The sequence below is a fragment of the Puma concolor genome, chromosome C2, assembly GCF_028749965.1.
Source record: "Puma concolor isolate L17-30 chromosome C2, mPumCon1.1.hap2, whole genome shotgun sequence".
Lineage (NCBI taxonomy): Eukaryota > Metazoa > Chordata > Mammalia > Carnivora > Felidae > Puma > Puma concolor.
In genome coordinates this window covers 104599843-104615768 of record NC_141675.1, presented here as the reverse complement: position 1 = coordinate 104615768, position 15926 = coordinate 104599843, and the positions used below count along the sequence as shown (strand labels likewise).

At 40.3% G+C, this 15926-nt stretch overlaps 1 protein-coding gene across 1 annotated transcript in view; it reads right to left on the bottom strand.

The window, feature by feature from the left end:
* The window catches only part of MYH15 (myosin heavy chain 15), a 146543-nt gene that overhangs the window by 92247 nt on the left and 38370 nt on the right, over positions 1-15926 (bottom strand). The window contains exons 13-16 of the mRNA XM_086675516.1: positions 11052-11201; positions 10280-10450; positions 2657-2833; positions 1452-1584 (exon numbers count right to left, since the gene is read on the bottom strand). Of these exons, the coding sequence (XP_086531642.1) occupies positions 1452-1584; positions 2657-2833; positions 10280-10450; positions 11052-11201 (631 nt within the window). The remainder of the gene's footprint in view (positions 1-1451; positions 1585-2656; positions 2834-10279; positions 10451-11051; positions 11202-15926) is intronic.

Genomic DNA, 15926 nt, shown 5'->3' with positions numbered 1-15926 from the left:
ACACATCCCTTAAAGAAGAGCTGATACACCTCACCCATTGCCACAAGGGTATCTGAATCTAGGCTGGACAGTTTTTCTCTTTTCCCATGTTTTCCACTTTTTGAAGACAAAAGGAAACCCAACTGTGTACATGGCAACTTCTGATTTTTTTTTTTTTTTTTTTTAACCCATGTGGACCAAACAAACCATGTGAAGGCAAGGCTCTGCTCGGGGCCTTCCAATCTGTGACTTTTGCTATGAATCATGGAGAGCTTCCCTCTGTAGCTAGCATTAATCCAGTTGTGTGGCTGATGTTAGCAATGGGGGCTCAGTATCTTCAAATCCTTTGTATCATTGTGCAAAAGTCTGAATTAGGTCCTAAATACATGTAGCTTGTACATCTCTCTGTTTTGTTTCTGGAAGACAGTGAGAGTGGTATAGGCACCAGGCCAGGAAGTGGAAGTTCTGCTTCCTACCTTGGCTTTGAATTTACTAGTGTTAAGTTAACTAAACAAGGGGCCATTAGACTGATGTGGCTCAGACTCTGTAGTGGCCTATATTAGCAAGCCATAATCTAAGCTTGTACATGCCCTAAAATCAAACTGCTAAGGACAACCAATCACAGTCAACTAGGCTTTAAACTACAACCAATCAATAACTTCCTTACTTTGCTTCTATGTTTTCTCTATAAAATATCTCCCTGAGCTCCTGCTGGTGGAAAAGTCTTAAACACTGAGGGTTTGACACAACCCCATTTGAATTAATTTGTGTTCAAATAAATGCTCAAAAATTTTAACATGCTTTAGTTTATCTTTTAACAGTAGATTTGTGAAATTGGGGATTCTCCTTGACTCTTCTGTACTTGTTTCTGTAAGGTAAGAAGACATTTTCCTCTCTCTGTGTCTGAAAGTGTCATGGCATGGACTGAGTAAGATAATATATATAAAAGTGCTTTGTAAATTACAAAGTACTAAACAAGATTAGTTATTTGTTGGCCAATAAATATTTATGGAGTGTCTGCTAAATAGGCATTTGCTACACGCTTGAGGCTACAATTAAATAAATCAGACCTAATCCCTGCCCTCATGAAGCTTATAATAATCCCAAATTACTATAATATAAAAGCACTGTGAAGGAGAAATCCAAGATATTTGGGGAAGATAGATTAAAGAGGCTTGTTATTTCCCCAAAATCATTTATCCAAATATGGTTTGCTGCTCCCTCTGTGCAGCTGGGTTGAGTAGAAGATAAAAGCAGAGTAGAGCAGCTTCCTTGAAATACATCCATCTTAAAGCACCATTTCCCTGAAGAACCACCAGCCTGAGGACAGAAAGGCTAATAAGAGGGGACGACTCAGACCACAGGGAGCAGACACAGATATCACAGGAAAGAAGCAAGGATTTTTATAAGTGCTGAGGCAGCCATGGGTTCCATTCTAAAGCTAAAAAATTAGGGAAGATTGTTCAACTCACCCCTGTCAGTACTCATGTGATTTTCAAAAAGGTTTGCCAGCAGTCTATTTGATGACTTCTGAAATACAGCCACCACTGTTTCATTAAGAAGGTCTTTGTTCTTTTCAAGCCAGCCACTAATGTTATAAGGCACCTTTGGAAAGGCATGCAGTTCAGGTAACAAAAGAAGAGAGTGCATAAATTAACACAGCAACCTGTGCATTCCTTTGAAAAAATCATAAATTGTATGGGTCCTTTAACTTTAAATTAGTTTGAGGTAACAGTACTGAATAATACTCCAGGAGTTCCATTGCGCAACCCGAAGAGATTCTTAGGCTTTACCATTTACATTGTAGAAAGAAACGAAGAGAAGGGGAGGGAAGGGAGAGAGACAGCTAGGGAAGGAGAGGGAGAAAGAATTAAATTGTATTTCCAGTAGAAACAATTCACATCAGCTCTCCTTCCTAGGCAAGAATAGATGAAAAAAATCCAATTGTCTCTGACACACACTGAACATTCAAAAAAATTAGCAATTATAATGATATTTTACTGTAAATATCATTATAATTAATATTCAAGGATTTGAAAGAAGACAATTACAAGCACATTTATGTACACTTGGCAGGTCACTTTCAGGCTGAAGTATTATTTTATCCTTCATCAATTATCTTTCTGTTCCACCCGGAATCACTGGCCATAAGCAGAAAAGCAGAAAAAAAGGGGCAACACACACCAGTAGGGAAATGAGGAGAGGCAGCGAGAGTCATTGGAAACCTTTGTTGGCCATAGTTTGGAGGCCATTACTTTACAGTGAATATGTCTCTATGAGAGAATAAAAAAAATTAAAAAACTTCAATAAAAAGATCAGTTGAAATCACTCATTCACACAATGTTAAGTTAAAAGGAAGGACAAATATGAAAAAACCCATGACTTTGATGATCTCCATGACTTTCTGAAGCTGTCTTACTTTGAGCTGGGATGACAGGGTCTATTTTGAAATTTCTAACCTTTGTGCACATGGAATACTATTATAGTATGGGTATTTCATTTCCTAAATGCTAAAAGGCTACACCAACTTTTTTTCTGGAACGGAGATTTTTTTGTTGTTGTTGTTCATCTCTTCATTTAATCTAAATTTTACTTATATATTATCTAGGGATTTTGACTGAATGCATTTGAGCCTGAGTCAGGAAAATTCAGGGCTGAGGGTCTAGAAGTAACTTACCACTCCTGCATAATGGACAAGTTCAAAGTGAGCTTCATATCTCTTATTATCAGGCTTGGGCTTCTGAAAATGAACCGACTTCCCAAAATGGTTGTCAAAAAGTTTGGTCTTGAAAGTCACATCTGTAGCCTGAGGAAACATACATTCCTCTTCAAGGATGGAAAAGATGCCCATTGGCTGTTGGAGATACATATGAACAGCAGATGTAGAAAACACCAGGAAACAGTATCTTCAAAGGGGGTGGGAGCTCATGTAAATTCTTATTCCAGGAACCTAATCACTTGACAAAGGGAAAGAATATTCACTATACATAACTAGTCAATCATCCATTCAACAAATATTTATTAAATACCTACCAAGTGCTGAGTACCAGTAGGAGCTGGCAATGTAGCCATTAGCCACATACACAAAGTGCCTGTCCTCAGAGTGATTACATTCTAATGGAGTAGAAAGATACTAGTCAAGTAAACAAAGAATAAATAATTTAGTTTCCCATTAGTGTTCTGAAGAAATCATGCAAAGTAAAGAAATCAACAATGACTAGGGGACTGACTGGGAGCTATTTTAGTGGGATAGTCAAGTAAAACCCTCTGACCTAAATGAGAAAAGCAAATCCTAAGATCTGTGTATAAGTATTCTTGGCAGACAAATGATGAGTGCAAAGGCCCTGAGGCAGGAGCACATTTGGCAAGTTTGAGGTCCTGCCAGAGGCAAGAGTGGACAGAACTAAGGTAGTGAGATGGAGCATATGGTATGAGATAAAGCCAGAGAGGTAAGCAGTATTGGATACCAAGGGCCGTCCAGGCCATACTAAGACATTTGGATTTTAAGTGTAATGGGAGGTCTGTAGATTTTTAACAGAAAGTCATGTGATTTGATGTTTGCTTTAAAAAGATCATTTGTTTAGAACAGCATTGGCAAAGTAGAGCCTGTTGCCCAAATCCTGCTCATGGCCTGTATTGGAGACCCAGTGAGCTAATAAGAGTTTCTACATTTTTAAAGGGTTGCAAAAACAAAAACAACAAAAAAAAGAATATGTGGTAGAAAACCCGATGACCCCGTCAGCAAACTTTTTCTTTAAAAGGCCAGGTATTAAGTATGTTAGACTTTGTGGGCCACGTGGTCCCCATTACACTTCTGCCGTCCACTCAGCAACTTTAGCCCTGAAAGCGGCAAGTGGCAACGTGTAAATAAAATGGGTGTGACGATGTTTTATTAAAACTTTATTTACAAAAACAGGCCACAGGCTAGATTTGGCCCACAAGGCCACAGTTTACTGACCCCTGTCCAGATTAGTGATAGTGTTAGAGGTGGTCAGAAGTCATTGAAAGATGACATAGCTCAAAAGCAGAGCAAGGTCTGCTGCTGGTGGATAGAACGTGGGGTTTGATAGAAAGAGAACGATGACCAGGTTTTTGGCTTGAGAAAATGGGCAATGGATGCTGCCATGAACCAAAATAAGGTACATACATATAGAGAAAAACAGGTTTTGGAAGGAAAATCAAGGATTCTCATATTTTCATATCTATTAGTGTATTTGTATATTTGTTAGTCTACTCCCCACAAATATTTTTGCAGTGCCTTCTATGAATAAATCACTGTACCAGACGTTTTGGGTTATACGTGGGTTGTGGCTCCAGAGCATCTCACCAAGAAGACAAAATAAATATATGCATGTGAGTACAAGAAAGCAGACAAAAGGTATGCAGAAGATGTCATAAGAATGCTGAGACAGAACATGACCCCTGGGCCCAACAGGCATAGATTGCATGATTTCCTACCAATACTTTGTACCTAAGAAGCATAGACTCTCAGGTTTGGGAAAGACATTAAAAGTCTGGTCTAACCCACCTAAAAGTTCCTTGAATTCCCTTCGTAATTTCTTTCTAAACAGCTGGTTAGCTTATGCTTAAATGTTTTCACGGAGAGAGAACACACCAACTCCGAGACAAGGCTCTGGATGGGTGACATATTAAAAGGAAATTTGTTTGTAGTTTACAATTTGTTCTAAATTGCTCTCCCTGAGCCATACAAATGCTTCTAGGTAGTGGATCATCAGATATTTAAAGATCGTATTTTTGATCCACCTGAGTCTGCCGTTGTAATACACAGACTGTGGTTTTCTACATCTTGTGTATGTTTTCATAGACTTGAAACCTGCACTTTACAGGAAACGTAATTAACAATTTCACTACTAATTCTTGTACTGAAGAGTTCTGGGACATCTTCGTTCCTCCCAAACATCTAGGTGGGGAATGATGCAGTGAGTAATTATGTGAAGTGTTCTAAGTGACAGCAAACTAGTCTAATAGAAACTGACACCCATTTTGCTCCTGGCACCACTGACCTTGTGGGTTCTTGGCAAAGTGCGTAACATGGAGGAGGTGGAGGAGGAGGGGGAGGGAGAATCTGATAAACTAAATAGTCGATTCACTGGTGTGAGCTTTTGGAGGCATGGATTCTATCTTGCACACAGATTTTCCTACCACGCATGTGGTCAACCCTCAGTGAAAACTGGACTGAATCATTTAAAAATTTTAGCATCTCCTGCAATGGTGTCTGTTAACAGCAGGGTGGTGGCAATGCCTCACAAGGGGGACAGTCCGCATCTCAAACAGTCACCTTCTGTCCATGAGGACTGCCATTCTGCCGGGAATCTAATAAAGCCAACTTCCATTTTGGGATGAATGGAAGCTTTATGTTAAGCAAGTACATGTCATAGCTCAAAATATAACAGCCTAACCACTGAGGGGGAAAAACACTGTTTCGTCAGGGTCTTCTCCATTTTTCCAGTGCTCAGGAGGTGTAAAACTTCTAATAAATATGAGGCCCTCCGGTAAATTAATTTCCAAATAGGTCAGGGAAAAAAGTAATTATGTGCTGCCCTGTGGCATCACATGCCCTATATTGCACACTAAATGGTTTGAGTCAGTTGCCCTGACTCCGAACATTAGTGTTCTCACCTCTCCCTCTTCAAATATTATCAATCCGGTCTTCCTTCCTTTTATGTCTGTCACTTACTTGCTATTTGCATTTCTGTTGCCCTGATTCAGGACCTCTTTACTTCTCACCTGTGCTGCTGTCCCCAACTGCCTTAACCTTAGCCTTTCCTCCGATTCCAGACATCAAACACAAACCCACAGAACAAACGTGAGCAGCTCTGACTGCTCTGTTCCCAGCGCAGAAGCCCTCTCTGGCTCCCCGCTGCCAAAAAATAAGGTATAAATTACTTCAAGTCTCTTCACAAGCTGACCCTCCTTTTTTTTCTTCCAGCTACTTCCTTCTGTGTGTTCTGTGCTCTACTAGACTACTGAAAATTTCAGAATGTGGCCTTTGTTTAGTTACCTCTCTACCTTTGGTCTTGCTAGTCCCTTACCTGCTCACTGTCCTCCTCTCTTCACCTGCTAAAATCATAATCATTTCCTTTTTTTATTAAAAAATTTTTTTTAATGTTTATTTTTGAGAGAGGGAGAGAGACAGAGTGTGAGCAGGGGAGGAGCAGACGGAAAGGGAGACACAGAATCTGAAGCAGGCTCCAGGCTCTGAGCTGTCAGCACGAAGCCCAATGCGGGGCTCGAACCCACGAACCGTGAGATCATGACCTGAGCCGAAGTCAGATGCTCAACAGACTGAGCCACCCAGGTGCCCCAAATCACAATCATTTCTTAAGATTCAGCTGAGATTTTATACCCTTTCCTACCTGGCCTTCCAAGATTCCCACAGGCAGAGGGGACTCCTGTGCTTCAGAGTTCTGTGGGCCTTTGTGCCTTTCCTGCATTTACACTGAGACATATTTTCACACTGATTAGACTTACAAATCTCCTGCTTGACTGCACACTTTCTAAGGGCAAGTGCTACTTATAACAAGTGCTTAAGTTTTCCACAGGACTTACTTCAAAGTCTTCTCTACAGTGGTGTGGTATTGGGCCTGAAATTAAGGACCAACATTATGTGTGCCCTGATATGTGTGCCTGGGAGGGCTTCAGATGACCTAATCGCAAGTTCCCCTCTCCATTTTGCTCTGTGAGTGAGGTCCGCTAGCCAAACTACTGTCCTAATCACGGGACTAGACACAGTGCCTGCTTATCCTTGAGTGATGGGTTTCAGATCCCTGCCAGCCCTTGGAATTATTCAAACAAGCCAATCGCATCCTCCCTTGAGAAGTGATAGTCACCGCACCCTATTATTACTATAAAGCCTGCCTCCCACAGCCCCTCTTATTCACTCTGTCAATAGTGCAACCACTGTGTAACCCTGCCTGGCATGCAGTGTCCTTCCTCTTCAGGCTGAGTGTATGTGACCAGTAAGCTATTGTCAAACTCACCTGTCCAGGGTCAGGTGTCCTATGTTCAGCCATCTCTATAACCCAGGGCAGCAATCCCTCCCTCACCAGCAAGGTAACAAGGAAGTGATCAAAGCAAGTAGTTGTTAAATAAATTTACTTGTTTAAATAAAACAAAAAAGTAAAAGTTTTAGTCTTAGGAAGATGCCTTTCCAATGATGATACCCTAAGTTCCTTCAGTGACAGGATGATGCCTCTGGTTTGCATTTCTCACAACCCTTAGTACAGTAGGTTCCAAGGTGACTAAATGTAGGTCCCCAGCAAATTTCTGTTACATAATTGACTGACAGGTGAACACTAAAACATGCAGATTTGAGCTCTGGGATGTGGACTGCTTTGCTGTGGGCAGTAGCCAGGCAGAAAGAGTTGTAACAGAGAGCTTAGAGTTACGTGTTTCAAGGAAATACTCATGGGTGTACAAGAGATAGCTAGATATTAATGTGATTCGTTCTATAACAATAAAATCAGACTTAGCATACCCAAAGAATCCCACTTGGGAGGCAACAACACATATTGCCAAGATGCAACCAGGATTTAAAATATTTTAGAAACTGTATCACTGTAATCACTGTAGAGAAACAACAAAAATTTATTCAGGCCCAGTGAAACAAATAAGATTAAAAAAAGAAAAAAACAAGAAAAACAAAAACAAACATGACCAAGCTAGGTAATACAGCTTGGACTTACAAACAGGTACAATGATGAGTACTGCAGCTAATTTTCTCTCACAGCTGGTAATATTCTAAAACCTTATTCAAATCCCAATCCTATGAGGAACTTTTTGCAAAAGGGCTGAACTATTGGAAAATGGATGTAGTCTCTCAAGGTGACTACAATCTAGGGGCAAGAAGATTTTAAATGTATAGTTTTGGATGTATTTGTCTTAAGAATAATAGAAAGATGGGGCGCCTGGGTGGCGCAGTCGGTTAAGCGTCCGACTTCAGCCAGGTCACGATCTCGCGGTCCGTGAGTTCGAGCCCCGCGTCAGGCTCTGGGCTGATGGCTCAGAGCCTGGAGCCTGTTTCCGATTCTGTGTCTCCCTCTCTCTCTGCCCCTCCCCCGTTCATGCTCTGTCTCTCTCTCTCCCAAAAATAAATAAACGTTGAAAAAAAAAAAAAAAAAAATTTAAAAAAAAAATAAATAAATAAAAAAAAAGAATAATAGAAAGAATCTGTTTACCAATACCTTTGCAAAACCATAAATAATATGTAGTCATATATGTTAATACTTTAATATGAAAATTATTGATGTTTTAGTTCTAAACACACTAGAATATTTCAGGTAATAAAAGAAATGTGAGCTAATCCTATAATAGATTTGTTCACTGTATATATTTGTTCACTGCATACACACACACACACACACACACACACACACACACACAGAGGAGGTCACTGTATGCTTGGTGACCAAGTTAACAATTAAAGATGGGGTTGAAATACATTCTTTTTAGTTTGACAAACTTTTTGGTAAACACAAAAATTTGAAACTTTTAAGTCTGAAAATCCCCCTTCCTTTTATGCACACACAGATGCATGCTATAAGATATTTTGTACATGTTGATTTATCTCAGTTCTCTTGAATTTTGAAAACTTCTCACGATTTATTCTATTTCAAGAAGTTTGGTACAACATTAATATTTACAACAAATTTTCTTCACGTAGCCTGAACCAGCTCAATGGGTTTTTTCAAAACATAGAATAATTTCAAGAAAGATTTTCGTATTCCTCATTTGCCTGACCTGAATACCTTTGAAATCATTCGTAGGAAGCCAAAGACTTATCTTTTCCTTCTATCATCTGGTCAGGGTTTTTTTTTTTTTTTCTCATCTTATTGTATCAGTAGAAAATGCAACAGGAAATTACATCCATGTTGCTAGTGTGTTATTTAGAATAACTGAGACCGGAATAAATGAGACAATGAGCTTCATATCAACTAAAAAATCAGTAATGTTCACAGACCTAACCAGACCTGAATAATGTCTATGTCCCGCATTCCTGCCTGAAAGTAGTTATCTCGCCATAATCAGAGTAAGTAGATATTACAGGTGACAATTGCCAAAAGCTGAATCTGTCCCTCTGAGGAGGTCCAGTTCTTTAGTTTCATTTCTCATCAGAAGTGAAATCAGAAAACAGCTTTAATAGCACCAGCAAACATTTACTACATCATGGGTGGGCCATTATTATTATCATTATTATTATTATTATTATTATTATTTTGATCAGCTCAGAGGTCGGGTCATTATCATTGTTATTATTTTTTTAATCAACCTGTCCTCCCCTGACAAAGTTCACTGGTTATAAAATAAACAAAATCAATGTGACATCCATTACTGTTAGGAATAATGGCTATTTTCAAGGAAGATGTAGTTTCATCTAAAGCCTAATAAATAAGGTTGATGGGACACTGGTCGATAAAACCTGAGGCCCACAAAGACAGTGAGAGGTCAGTCACCCTATCTCCTTCCTGACAGGGTCTTTGAGAATCAGATGCCAACAGCTTAGCTAAAGAGAGCGTGCAGAACACTGAAAGCAGTAGGCCTTGGCCTTCCCAGACCTGGCTCCAGAACTCACTGCAATCCACGGTCATGGCAAGACATGCCGCCACGCATGCTGCCATGGACAAAGCCAGCGAAAACTTTATACTTAATTCCCCAGGCAAACTCAGTTAATCTTTCCCAGAGCACATGGAAAGATTTCAGAGTATGGGAACATCACTGAATTCAGAAACCATACACTGCAGCTAATTTACTAATAAGCCATGAAGTATTGTCATAAATTACTTAAACTAACTGGTACTTGTCCAATTAAATGAACAAACTACATCCTGCAAGGTAGTGGCCTTGAGGATTTATGACAGTTGTTTGTTTGCATGCTAATTTGCCAAATTTCGTTAAGCTGCTTTGGGTTTACTCATTCACCTTATATTAATCAGCCAGGCCCTACAGTGCTCATATTTTCAGCTCTGTGTTTTTCCAGTCAAGAGCATGACCATTTTTAATCTCGACAAGTTTGCTCACGCATTAACAGTGGAGGCCATGCATAAGCAGCAAATGCGTCCCGACAATCTGCGCGGGAGATGATGGAGGAGGGCAACTGACACGAGGGTTGAGTTAGGTTGCCACGGGTGCTGCACACAAAGCCCATTAAGAGAAACTGCGCAGAGCTCTCCTGCCCTTCTTCCCATCCTCTGACAGAGCCCGAGTCCTGATATGGATCGATACGGCAAACAGGGACCATTCTCCTTAAATGAAAATGAACGAGGAGGAAAACATGCATTACCTTCTCAACGAGATCTATGCAGGCTTGTAAATCCAGACCGAAGTCGAAGGGCACCCAGCCAATGCCTTCTTTCCTGTATTCCTCTTGCTCCAGAACAAACATGTGCTGATTAAAGAGCTGTTGTAATTTTTCATTGGTAAAATTAATGCAAAGTTGCTCCAGGCTGTTATACTTCGAAAATGTGATTAGGTGAGAAGAAGAGATAAAAGAAAAATTGAACAAATGGTAACTATCCCAGGTGATGGCTATATTAATTAACTTGACTTTATTTCACAATGCACATGTGTGCCACATCACCACGTTGTATGCCTTAAACATATGTTTTTTAATTGTCTAATATACCTCAATAAAAAAATAAAATAAAATTGAGGTCCACTTGGAAAAATGTACAGAGAATATCATAACCGCAATCAGATGATGGCAAATAGACCCAGTAAGTAACAAATCCTCAATTAAATCCTTACCTCCTTAAAATACACCTGCAAACTAAACATTATGACAATAAGATGACACACAATGATATCAAAATTTAAAATCGTAAAAGGCTCTTCTATTTCTAGTTACCTTTATTTAAGGCTGAATTTTTAATACTACTAATTATAACTATTGTCATTTATTAATATTAAAAATAGCTCTTCTCCAACCAGAGTGGCTCTCAAGTTTTCAGCGAATGAAACTCATCATGCTTTGACTCCATTTTCTGATGTTCAATTCACATTTTCTAACCTCCTCATAAATACGCATTGGCTTCATTTTAACCAGATATACTTACATCAAGGATTTCAAAACCAGTGATGTCAAGAATGCCAATGAAGAATTGCCTTGACAGCCTGGCATCCAGCACCCTGTTGATCCGTGCCACCAGCCACTTAAACATCCTTTCATATATTGACTTGGACAGGGCACCAACAGCATAGATCACCTGGAAAGCACATTGAAAGGCCTTCACATCTGCCAGCAGTGTCCATTTTAATCCTGGGCATTTTCTATCAGCAGCCACCTTCTAGCAAAATTGGGATCTATTTATTGACTTTCTGTGGTTCTAGCGTGCCGCTGAGATGATACAGGAGGAGAAATTTAATACAATGAGAAGAAAGGGAGAAGGAAGCAAGGGGGAGGAAACAGAGGCAAGCCAGCCTAGTGCCTCCTTACCAGGCATTCCTGTGAGAGAAATGTTTCTATTAGCAAAGGACCAACTCCCCAGGGGGTAGAGTGGTAATGCATTTGAAAGCCTTGCTATTTGAAGTGTGGCCCTAAGACCTGCAGCATCAGCACCACCCGGAAGCATGTTAAAGATGCCAGCTCTCAGCAACTCTGCATCTGGTCTCAGACCTATGAATCTGAACTGGCACTCTAACACAATCCTCCACTGACCCCTGTGCACCATAAAGTTTGGAAAACACCGGTAGAGTAGGTTAGGAGTCTGGAATGCCTAGCCCTTACCTGCTGCTGCTGTTAAGAAATTTTGTAGCCTTTGGCAAGTGACCTACTCTCTCTGGATTCCAGTATCTTCCCCTGAATAATGTTCTTGAAGGTTCTTTCTAGGCTCAGCTTCCACGTTCTTTATTCTATCAGTTCCCAGGGTTGCTCTCAACTCCCTGTAGGGAGAATGGCGATTTAGCGCATCAATCTGACCCAGGTTCTCCTACTGGAAAACTCAGGCTGCATTTCCCCTCCCTGGAGGTGTGTGGCAAAGGCTCTAACGTAACCTATTGGGGAGAGCTCCAACCTCAGTGCCGACTGATGGTGTGTAAATGCAGATCCTACTTCCATGATGCAAAAGTGCTGCGATAGTAACAGGTTTCTGATAGACCCCAGGTAGGAGTGAATTTCAGCCGGACGGTCTCCAAGCCTGGAAGCAGAATGGGCTCCGAGCACTTAACATTTAAAATAGGCCTAGCCCATCATCCATCCTTCAGCTGCCCAGGAGAGAGCACGCAGCAGGAGCCTGTTGGTGTCTGGTGGTGATTTAGTTATGAGCCACCCACTCTCTGATCAGTTATCTTGAGTCATTTCCACAGTGATCCATAAGCCGGATGGCATCACTGCTTTTTATTATTGGCATCAAGAGCACACCCGCACAGATAAAGCACCAAGAAGGGTTTTATCCTCTGGAGCACTGAGGAAATCACTCTCTGTCTACAGCAGTCGCATTGAAACTTTAAAAAGAACATGACGAACTTGCTCACCCCTTTTTAATTCCCTAAATGTTCAGAAATGGGAGTGGGAGAGAAACTGGCTAGGGGTGGAGAGTAGTGAAGAAACAGGAAGAAAGCCTGAAGATGTAGTCAAGGGAGGAATTAGACGATATGGCGTCTGCTCAATGAAACCAATAAGCCAAGATACTGCTCAATAATTAATCATTTTCATCCTTTTCTATCCAATAAAGAGGAATTACACAGCAGGATCTACACTTCCACTTTTCAGGGACTACATGAACTCATTCCTTAGCTCTTTTTCAAATAACCTCGCAGAAGACTTTGATCACTGAGGAGCAGTATCACAGGATAGAACAAAAACTACCAAAAAGAAATGGAGTCAAATAGCCACATTTGTGGCCACTTTGATCCCTGCCTTTTTAAATATTAAAATATGATTTTTATTAATTTATTAATTTAACATTAACTTATTAATATTAAAATACGCATCTGCCAGAGTTGTTGGGAGAGACTCAATGAGATGGAGGATGTAAATGTATGTAACACAACATTTGGCATTTGCTATCCAATAAATGTTGGTTCCCACTCTCCTGTTTCCTTTCCACTCTTACTACTTCCTCATCTTCACTCCAGGATTTACTAGCTACATGACCTTGAAGAGTTAATTTTTGTAAGGTTCACCATCTTTGACTATAAAAAGGGAAATATAAATAAGATCAATTTTGCAGGCTTGCTGTTCAATTGAATGGGATATCCATACAAAGCACTCAGCACATAGTCAGTAGTTACTGATTATTGTGATTTTTAAATCATTATTAAACTCTTAAAAATTAAAACAACTGGGGCACCTGCGTGGCTCACTCGGTTAAGTGCCCGACTTCAGCTCAGGTCATGATCTCGCAATCTGTGAGTTCGAGACCCATGTGGGGCTCTGTGCTGACAGCTCAGAGCCTGGAGCCTGCTTGCGATTCTGTGTCTTTTCCTCTCTGCCCCTCCCCCACTCGTGCTCTGTCTCTCTGTCTCTGTCTCTCTCTCTCAAAAATAAATGTTAAAAAAATTGTTTAATAAATTAAAATATAAAATTAAAACAACTTATTTCTAAGAGGCATAGTTAGAACTCTCATGGAATCATAAAATACTAGATCTGAAGGACCTTAGTTCTGAATAATCATGTGTGGTGGCTCTCGATTTGGGATGGTACCTGCCCCTGAAGAAAGAACGCATTTGAAACTTGAGAGGGCATTTTTCAGCTGCCGTCATGACTGTGCTATTGGCATTCAGCACCTGGAAGCCGGAATGCAAAACCCCTACCATGTGTCAGACATGCTCACATCTGAAGGACCATCCCATTCAGATGCCAGTCACCCCTCCCCTGAGACACAGAGGGATTCAGCCTCTTTTCTGGGTGCTCAGAGAGGTGAAGATATTTGACCAAGGTCCCAGAGTTAGTCAGCATCAGAGCTGGAAGCAAATTTTGTAAGTGTTAACACTGCAAGAATTTCTGCCATCTTTTGCAATTGTCATCAACAGAACATATACATCTCTATTCTTAGCAGTGGCAATTGTCTCTATAAAGTCAGTAAAATCCCTAAGAAAAGAAAAGCCTTACAGGGTGCTTTCCCTACTCTCTCTCCAGGAGCAAGAGAAAGAGAAACAGAGAGAGGACGGAAGATGAGGAGTGTTTTTTTTTTTTTTTTTTTTTTATGTTGGATAATAATACATTAGCTTGCTTCACTGGTTCTATTATAGTGAAGGCTGGTGGTAACTCAGTTCCTGAGAACACGGTATTAAAGAGCAGAAGGTTTGATTTCAGTGCTCCTCTGGGCTCATTAGTTTTATACAGAGCGAGTCCCTGTTCTATAATCATAGCACATCATGCATGCATGTTGTGGTAAATGTGTTAAAAAGCAAGAAACTGCCAAACGCCCTTAACTTCACTATGACAAAGAGTTCAACTACTTGTCCTGCTGATCATGGTTCAAGTTCAGCTCAATATTAAGTTTATCTTAATGTGTACAGAGCACCTACTGCTTGGAGAGCACTGTGCTAGATGCCAAGGGTACTAAAATGAATTCATCGCAGTCCATGGCCTCAAGGAGCTCCAGTGACGAGGGAGAACAAAAATGGAGACTAATTGTTTCAGTATAGTATTATGATAGAGGTAGAATTATTGATTTATAGAGTAAACTAAGCAAAGAAATTGTGGAAAGGTTTTAGATAACATAGTCACACCAGATGCTTTAATATGCCAAAAATAGAGTTTATTGTCATCAGATTAACTGTCTTCTATCACAAATTTGTACATTTGTCTATCTCATTTTCAGATTCAAAATGTATGTAAAGTAAGACAGTCTAAATGTCACCTGGATATGAGCTGTGTGTCCTTTGCAGTGTTACTTATGTTCCCTAAGCCTCAGATTCTCCAACCGGGAAAACCTAAGTATTCCTCTATTTACCTATTTACCTCCGTTACCTCTGTTGCCAGAAAAGAAAGAATCAATGCCTGCGAGTGTTTCATCCATACTATGTGTGATCATACCATTCTCTCTTTCCAGGAAGCTACCATACCTGTAGCTAAGGGGATAATTTGACTCATTTTCACCAAGGGACGATTAGTGAAAGTGTGATCACTGCCCCAAACAGTTAAGGTGGGTGCAGTCTCTCTACAAACCATCTTTCCCCCCTGCGTGGCAACTCTGGAGGCCAGGTGTTCCAGGTGGCCTAACTACAATGCGGAAGAAGGCCATCCAACCTGTACTGGACTTGGTGTCAGAAATAAATGTTTATTTTGCTGTCACTGAGATTTCAGTGCATATGTGTTACTGCAGCATGGTATCGCATATTGACTAACAGGCGTTATAGATGTAAATTTTTATTTTAAAATGCACTGGCATACTTAGATGGTCTCATTACCCGGCAGCCCTGGGAACACTTACTGCATTCTGACAAAGCCTCTGGATCAGCAGTCCTGAGAGTACTTGTTATTCTATCATTAAAAGATTCTCCTGGATGCACAACAAAACCTACATGACCTTCCATCTCTCATTTCTGCTCTCAACACCCCTCCTTCAAGTACTAACTTCAGCCTATATTTTAAAACCCTTTCTCAACTAATGTGTCTGTTACTCTAAAGAGTCAATATTCCAAATAGGTGAGGGGTGCCAATTTACCAGTTTTGTTCATATTGGAAATTAATGGCTTTGAAAGCTTCTTGAGCTGGACAAGAAAGACGTTGACCACAAGTAAAGGGCTTGCCTACTTCTACCAAGAGACTTGTTACCTACAGGAAAACTGTCAAACAGTATATTAAGAATCTGGAAAGATTCTTAACACAAGACCATTTACTGTGGTATGCATCACAAGTGAAAACATCCCGAATACTCATCACAGTAGCTCTTACTTGCTTTTTTATAGAAGCTCTTGTTGCAGACAATATCAGAAGCTGAAAAATAACAAGTACAATATGTATACAATTATTACAAGATCAT